At 35.8% G+C, this 8,404-nt stretch overlaps 1 protein-coding gene across 2 annotated transcripts; it reads left to right on the top strand.

The window, feature by feature from the left end:
- The first annotated feature begins 1,779 nt into the window (after positions 1 to 1,779).
- LOC113779136 (polyadenylate-binding protein-interacting protein 7-like) lies at positions 1,780 to 8,056 on the top strand. Of its 2 annotated transcripts, XM_027324596.1 has the most exons (6): positions 1,784 to 2,147; positions 2,986 to 3,882; positions 4,830 to 5,280; positions 5,375 to 5,445; positions 6,544 to 6,668; positions 7,364 to 8,056. In XM_027324596.1, the coding sequence occupies exons 2-6, from the start codon at positions 3,100 to 3,102 to the stop codon at positions 7,653 to 7,655; spliced, it is 1,722 nt and encodes a 573-aa protein (XP_027180397.1). In that variant the 5' UTR covers positions 1,784 to 2,147; positions 2,986 to 3,099; the 3' UTR covers positions 7,656 to 8,056. The 2 variants fall into 2 exon arrangements, with proteins under 2 accessions (XP_027180398.1, XP_027180397.1); XM_027324597.1 differs by lacking the exons at positions 6,544 to 6,668; positions 7,364 to 8,056 and adding an exon at positions 5,577 to 6,537 and having other exon boundaries at positions 1,780 to 2,147.
- The last annotated feature ends 348 nt before the right edge of the window (positions 8,057 to 8,404 follow it).

The following is an 8,404-nucleotide window of genomic DNA, read 5'->3' as shown; positions in this document are numbered from 1 at the left end:
TTATTTTGAAATACCCAATGATTGAAACTTAATAGCTTAAAGATGATTTCTTCACTTAGTAGTAGGTACTACTTTGAACAAGTACAATTCCAATAAATGCTCATGTTCAATTTCTAATGACACACAAATTTAAAAGAATAAATTACTTTTTATCCCCTATGATTTAGTATTTATTACATAACCTCTGTGTTGGTTTAAAATTTACATATAACTCCTTCATAGTCGGGGTTAAATTGTCACTGTTAATTTTTTGCCATTAAAGCTAAACAGTCCAATAGTAAAAAGTTAAAAGCAAACTAGTAAATTCACAAATTCACCCTTCACTATTTTTTTTTTCACTTTTCCCTTTTCTTTTCTTTCTCTCATTTTTTTTTGAAAGAGAAGCAGATGATTTTGAAAACCTATATGTTGTGCTTACAAAAATCTTAATTTTCTCCCAAATATAAAAGAGATGGAAGGAAATAAAAAAATAAATAAATAAGAAACAAAAAAGATTGGAGGGAAATATAAAACAATAAATGAAAAAACCTAAAAAATCACCAAATCTTTTTTTGGACTACAAAATATCATTATAGGCGTTTTAAAACTAATTTTTTTAAGGTATTTTCTAATTCTTATTATCTTTTTCTTAGTTTCAATTCTTCTTTTTATGTTTGGAAGGAAAAAAAAATAATAAAACTTAACTATGTTTTTAAAACCTTTAGTTTCAAACGGAAAAAATTAATTTGACACTTACTCAAATTATGAGAAAGATTATGTATATGTTTCTAAACCATAGGGAATTTGTAAATGGGCTTGTGTATCGGCGATAGAAACTCTAAATTTGGACGTGACTAAAAAGACATTCAATAACAAACTATTAAATGATCCGAATGCCCAAAAAGGGAGTCCATTGATTTGGTGTTTTTTTTTTTTAATTTTTTTTTCATAAGCTAGATGTCTTAAATCCAAAGCCTCCTACTTATAATCCCCCATTTTACCATCCAACCCAACCTTCCGCCATTGATTTGGTGTTGATTTGTCTTTCTCCATATTCTGGTTTTTATTTAGATTTAAAAAAAATGGCTTGAATTTATACTACCAACCTTCACCATAAAAATTCCTAACAGCAAATTATTAGTGGGAAAAACACATTTATATGTGTGCAAATTAAAATACTGTTAATGAGTCTGTCTAACAAGTGCCGAGCATTTGTCAAGATGTACTTCAGGTGTCAAATTTTTGAAAAGGTGATTAATTAAGAAAAGTGTATAAATATAAAGAAGGATAATAATTATTAATATGTGTATATATATGGCGAGTTGAGTGGAATTTATATGTGTTAATTGGACACTTTGTTGAAAAAGTCACTGTTAATTATGGCTTTGAAAATTCTAAAACATGAAAATGATTAGTAAATATGAATCGAAGAGATTTTTTTGTTATAAAATGGTGTCTTTTTGTTCTTGATTGTGAGGGTAAAGATGGTAATTAAAAATACAAAAAATTAACATGAAAAGATATTTAAAAACCCTTGTAGTTAATCAAATAGAGGGTATCAGAATCTCTTCCTCTCTAGAAAATAAAAAGAAAGTATAAGAGAAATAAAGAAAAATGTATAAGAGAAATAAAGAAAAGAGAAATATGTAAGACTCTAGTTGGACTCTTACATATTTTTGTGGTAAGGGTAAAGGCCTAAAGGGTTTGAAGCCTTAAATTCTGTGGTCTAAATTCTCAAAAGTGGGTTCCAAAAGTAAAAGCCACAGAACCCAAAAGAAAGAATTAAAGAAGGAAAAAAAATGGCAAATTGTCAGACAAGGAGAAAAGGCTGAAGCTGAGGTAGTAGTGTAGAATAGAAGAACAGATAGATAGACAAACGGGGAAAATAGAATAAAAAAGAAAACCACAGGCCACCCTTAGCCCAACCCCCTCAGCCCTTTGAAGCTCAGACATCGAAGAGCGAAGAACGAAGAAGACAACTGTGGAAAATATAAATAAAAATTGTCTCTTTTTGCGCGTAAAAACACAAAATTTTATGCTCTCCCTCTCTTTCTGGGCGTATATATAATATCTCGTTTGATTTTTGAGAAGAAAATTCATTATCTTGTTATATCTGCTGCCGATGGATCCCTTTGATTTGGTCTCTTCAATCTCAGTCCTCCGCGAAGGTATATCCTTTTCAGATCTTATGTTTTTCGTTTTTGTGCATTTTTTCTAATTTTGTTTTTGAGTTGGGTTTAGATTTGTAGAGATCTGTGCAGGTGGGTTTCTTGAGAAAGTTCAAGAGTCAACTTTTAGACCCATTGGTTTTTTATTTATTTTTTATTTCTTTTGAAGTTTCTAGTGATAAAAGGTTCAACTTATTACTTACGAGTAATTGACATCGAGCTACTGTTTGCTAATTTTTTCTTTCTTCTTTCCTTTTTTTTCCGGATGTCGGTTTTGATGATAAACTTCATTGTTTTGTTCATCCGAGACTCTGTTTGGGTTTGTTAATAATGGGTTTGTCTTAAGTCAAGGAAGTCAAGGAGTGTGTTTTTGGGTTTTAGAACTGATTGGCTCAACATAATGTGGAATTGAAGTGGATATTGTTTGGGCTTTGGATTTGTTTTCCTTTTATGTACAATTGACATGCAGAAATGTACTACTTAGTTGTTTCTATCACTGATGAATAATAACGACTTGTGTTTCCAATTGTGACTTTTATGTTTAGAAGTACGGCAACTTTCTAGTGATTGTACATTTTAGATTGTTAGCTATTTGTTTGCTATTGTTACGAAAGCCTTCTGCCCATATCTTTATGGGCGCGATGCATAATTCTGTGCTACTGTTGTGCTTACATCGGGGTTTCAATCTTGTGAATTTGATAACTTTCTGATTAGCAATTTATTACTTGAAGAATCTTGATTTTCAGTTTTCAGAAAAGTCATAGTGATGAATTCTCGAGTAACTGGCATGTTGACTTATCATTCTAACTTTTCTGATGCTACAAAGTTTGTTTTGCAGGTTTTGGCTGATTGGTGACGATATTTGAAGCTTTCTCCTTTCAAATTTCTTTTCATGCATGTAGAGACCCTTTTTTTCTTTTTTTAATTTGGAAAAGATCTAGAAACTTGAAGAATGAACTTTTCGGGAAAAGGGGCTCTTATTAGTGACAAAAAACTATCCTCCACGAAGATAACAACTTTGAATCCAAATGCTGCAGAATTTGTTCCTTCTTCTCTTAGATCAGTGACTGGAAGCACTAGTACTGCAGAAGCATCTTCAAAGTTCGCTGCCTCTGCCACTGCAACATTAGGAAAATCTGTACTTGATAGGTCTGAGTCTTCTGTCTCGAATAACTCAGATGAAGAGGCCCACCAGTATTGGCGTCATCAACTACCTGATGACATCACTCCTGACTTTAAGGTTATGGGGGAGGATGATCCTCAAGGATTCAATAGCCTATCATTATCAAGTTTGTCACTAACTGAAGTCAATGAAGCATCTAGGTTTCCTGCTTCAATAGGCAGTGGGTTTATGCTGAAAGATCAGAATGAATTATCTCCTCATCGTGTCAATGGAAATAGCTTTAATGAGAAGATGAGATTTCCTGTTTCATCCTATGGCGAAAATCTGTCCTCAGGCAGTTTCAATAGTATGTCAACTAAACCTTGGGACAAACATATTTTTAACAATGACCAACTTCTTTCGAGTGTTAGGGAGGGAGCTCCGTACAATGGGAATTCAAGGCACAGTTTGCTGTCTGACTTGGTGAATGAGCAGCAGTATGTGGACAATGCAGATCCTCTTGACTTTTTGGCTTCACAATTCCCTGGTTTTGCTGCTGAAAGTGTTGCAGAGGTTTACTTTGCCAATGGGGGTGACTTGAACCTGACAATTGAAATGCTCACTCAGCTTGAAGTATACTTTTGCTTCTTAACTAAGAACAATTTCTGAGCTCTCCTCTGTGTCATTATTTCTTTATTTATTCTCCTTTAACTACTAATTTGATAAGTAGACATTCTTCTTCTTCTTTGTTTTATTTTAGCAATTATGCTACTGTTAAAATTAAAAAAGAGGTAATTTTGGGGCTGAATTGTTTCCTGTGCTTCTAATCACCAGTTTAATTCTCCTCAGTAGTTAATGTCTAAACTTCAAATGCACATTTTTTTAGAGCTCCTATCTGATTTTCAGCAACCTTAAAGATGTTTCAAATTGGCAGCCCTGTTTCAGTTCCCGGTTGCATGTGTTGCTTATTCCCTGTTTATCATTGCTTGGCATCTCAATCTTCTCTTTTCTCTCATGCTTTTTTCTGACAGATTTTTACTCACTTTGTGAGAATATTTGTTGTGGATATGTATCTGTGGCATGTCTGGTTGCACTGATATGCTTCTTTTTGGCTTTTGATTTGTTATGTAGAATAAAATTAAAAATCTCATGAATTGGAGATAATGTCTGATCGATCATCATTGAAGTTTTGATCTAGAATTCTAGGTGCTGCTTTTGTTTGATAGTTGAATGACAGCTTTTGTAAAGCATGAGCTGTGGATGCGATCTTATTTAAGGACAAGTCATAATTCTGATGATATATAGGCGGTCTACTTACTAACTGGTATTCTGGTTCATATTTTTGTTAGTGTGTTATTACTTCAAGATTGATGATATGGGATCACTCATTTTTTGGGTTGGAAAAGTGAATGCCGCCTACATGTGATTGGAAGACACATTTCACTAGGCTCAGTAATATATGCACAAATGAACTAGCTTTCTTATATCTGGCATCTTTCATATATATTTATGTTACAAATGACATCTCCTGATGTTATTTTATGGTGAGGTTTTTACAGTACCATTTATCTTATTTGTAGCTTCAAGTGGATGGTGGTTTGAATCAAAGTATAAATTCAAAAGCTTTGTCAACTCCAAATCTTAGTGCAATGGATTTCCCTGCTCTTTCAACAATAGAAGGTCAAAATGGCATGACAAAGTTTGCTGGTGATGATCTCCAACAGAACATCAGCCCTTATAGATCTTCTGAGAAAGACAATTTACTTTTGTTCAAGTCTGGGTCTTCCTTTCCCTCTAGAGGAGCTATAGATTTTGCCGCAGCAGTTAGGAAAATGACACCTCAAGATTCTGGCATATGGAAGTATGACAGAAATGGTTCTGCAGATGCAAATGCTGGATCAAGTAGAGGTTCACATGTATTAGCAAGCTCATACAACACTGGCCAGGTAAGGGGGATTTACAATGATAGGTTACAGAGTCGGGGATCAGCTCGTGCAGCTCCTAGCTGGCTTGAAACTGGAGAAACAGTTGGTAATAATTTTGTGGAACAATTTTAATTTACTTTTTAGCTGTCTGAGAAAAGCTTTTTCACCTGTATAAGGCTTTAACTTTGTTGAGATGGCAGCAAATATGTATTCTGAAATGCGGGAGGAAGCTCGTGACCATGCACGTGTCCGCAATGCATACTTTGAACAGGTAAGAATTACTGAAACGAAGATGAAGGACAATCTAAACAGATATACTCTGAACTAACAGTGTGACATTCATCTTATGTATTTGTTTGCTGACATTCTTATAAACAAACACAAACAACATTGCAAGCTCAGATTCAAGTACAAGACTCTTCTAGACCCTCTCTCTCAAGAATTTATCGCTTCCAATGGGAAACTGTAGTTGCATCTACTGTATGGCCTCTCTTCTCCATCAACTTTTTCCCAGCCCTTGACTGGAGGAACAACCCAATTTCTTTCAAAATTGGCAGTGTTCAAGGACTGCTTCTTTACTTTTAAGATGAATTATGTAACTATATAAACATTGGTTTACTGTTTTGAATTTGAAGACTTTTGTCTGCTTGGTTTCTCAATACACCTGGTCAGAAGGATGTTTTGTCACCTTCTAGTTGAGTGATCTACTAGGTGCTGGCATGTATTAACTTTTCCTATTAAGTTTCTGTCTTTCCGCAAGGGGGACAAACTAAATATTTACCATGAGTTTGCCTTTCGCCGTGAAACCTGACTCGTTGGTCTTTACATTTTCTAGGAGGTTGATATTGTGCTCTTGTTGTACTCTTGTAAACTGACAGCAGTTGGTAGTGTCTCTTTATGTAAAGGTTATGTTTTCATTCTACATTGCAAGGGGCGAACAAGAAATGCAAGAAACCCATTTTGAGAGAAGGAATCAAAAGGTTTCTATGCTGTACATAGTTGTTAGGTATAGGTTGATTTATTACCTAATCTTACTGTTGGTGATGCTACAATGGCTGAAAGGTGAATAGTGATAACTGTTCTACATATTTGAAGCGTAACATGCTGAAATCAATGTGAACTATACATGCATGATGGTCTATAGTGTTGAAGCTTCATTCGATCATTGCTTGCAAGCCTCACCTTTTGATGACTAAATGATAGAATGAGGGTTGACATGGTCAATGGTATCTTTTGGAATATGTCCAGTATCGTCACTGCTGGCTAACAGTTCAGTTAATTCTATTTGAAAGTACGAGTTTTGTTTACCAAATTGCAGTATTCTTTGGAGCTAATTGATTTCCTTTATAATTTCTGTATGCACGAGTAGGCTAGACAGGCATACCTCGTTGGTAACAAGGCATTAGCTAAAGAATTGAGTTTAAAGGGGCAGCTCCACAACATGCAGATGAAGGCAGCTCATGGAAAAGCTCAAGATTCTATCTACCGTCAGAGGTTTGTTATCTGACTCTGCTGCTTAATGTATGCTGATCTCAAATTTGAGCAGATGCTTAGCGTCTGTTTATCATGTTTTGTAATTTTTGCTAGCCTCGACCTACACCAGGCCAGGCAGGATTAGTGGCTGAATTAAACTGTCTGAATGGAATTGAATTAACACGGTTTCCCCTAGTGATGGCTAGCAAACTATGAAGAGCCCAATAGCACCCATTTTGTCATGTTTCTTGCATCTTGAAGTTTTCTATAATTTTAAGTTTGCGGAATGTAAAAGAGGGGATAAAAATGGGAACCCATGATACCAAAAACCTTAAGCACCATCTTGGCCAAGGATTTATCCATCTGTTGAGTGGACAAGCTTTTCATTATTACCATGTACGAGGCAGCGTTAGTTGCTGGTTTAGTGGGATGACACTACCATGTATGTAGGAAAAAGGGATGCATGAATGCATCATTAATTAAACAGCTGTAAGCGAGGTGCTGTTTTACCCATCTTTTTCCACACACACTTTGAATGTGTTCCATTTTCTGGTTATGATTCTGTTATAAGGTAGCGCTGGAGGTGTATAGGTTTCTGACTGGCCATGAAGATGATGGTGCTTTTTGCTGCTAGTTTGAGTTCTCTATTCATATATTCTGATACAGCTGGCAATGACGAGGATCTGATCTCTGATTCGGTCTGCTTTAATGTACAGAAATCCAGGTAATCCGGACGGGAGGGGACAAGAGAGGATAATAGACCTGCACGGGCTTCATGTGACTGAAGCTCTTCATATCCTTAAACGTGAGCTGTCTATCTTGAGAAACGCAGCCCGATCAGCTGAGCAACGACTGCAGGTATACATATGCGTGGGAACCGGCCACCACACCAGGGGTTCACGTACGCCTGCTAGACTTCCAATTGCTGTTCAGCGGTACCTGTTGGAGGAGGAAGGCCTTGATTACTCTGAGCCGCAGCCTGGGCTCCTTAGGGTTGTGATATACTAAGTCAGGAAGGTATAGGAAAGTTTTTTGACACGTAGCATAACCCATGGTATCAATCAATCAAAAAGGAAAAAAAAAGTACAAATGAAAAAATTTTACTGCATTTGTAAATGGGAAGAAATGGAAAAAGTAGATCAGCTGTGCCCAATAGAAGAGGGGAAAAAAAGTCTAAGAAAAAAAATGGTAAATGGAAGGAGAAAAGGGAGGAATGTGTATCATTAAGCTTTAGTTGGCCAACTTTAGAAGTAAATTTTTGTAGTTGCCACAGGATCTTGTGTTAGTCTTCCCCCCCCACTTTTTGTAACTCGTACCCTGTATTTTTGGTTCCCTGTTCGATTCCTGTAACTGATAGTATTCATTCACATGATAGTTCAAATTCACAAAATTGCGCAAAGTTATCCTCATTAAGGTTCTCATTCTTTTGCTTATGGGACGAATGTTTCCAAAGTTGTGCTATATCATTGGCAGTCTGGCAGTATTTGGTGTTCTTTTGTCTGAAGAGAACTGCAAAAAGAAACGAGCAGGTTATTCCGAATTCTTTGTCTTGTAGCGCAAATTGATTCATTACTCCACGGAACAAATCTGGCATAACAAACAAATCGTGGTTATAGTAATAGGGTCTAAAAAATCCCCCAAATGTTGTAGTTTAGAATGGTTCCACCTCAAGGTTGTATCGACACAATTCTTACATTCACAGCAGGATTCAAATACAGTTCTTACATTATTCAGTTCTTACATTCACAGCGGGATTC

This window comes from Coffea eugenioides, chromosome 8 (genome assembly GCF_003713205.1).
Source record: "Coffea eugenioides isolate CCC68of chromosome 8, Ceug_1.0, whole genome shotgun sequence".
NCBI lineage: Eukaryota > Viridiplantae > Streptophyta > Magnoliopsida > Gentianales > Rubiaceae > Coffea > Coffea eugenioides.
Note: the sequence above shows the minus strand (reverse complement) of the source record. Positions and strands in the feature narration are given on the sequence as shown.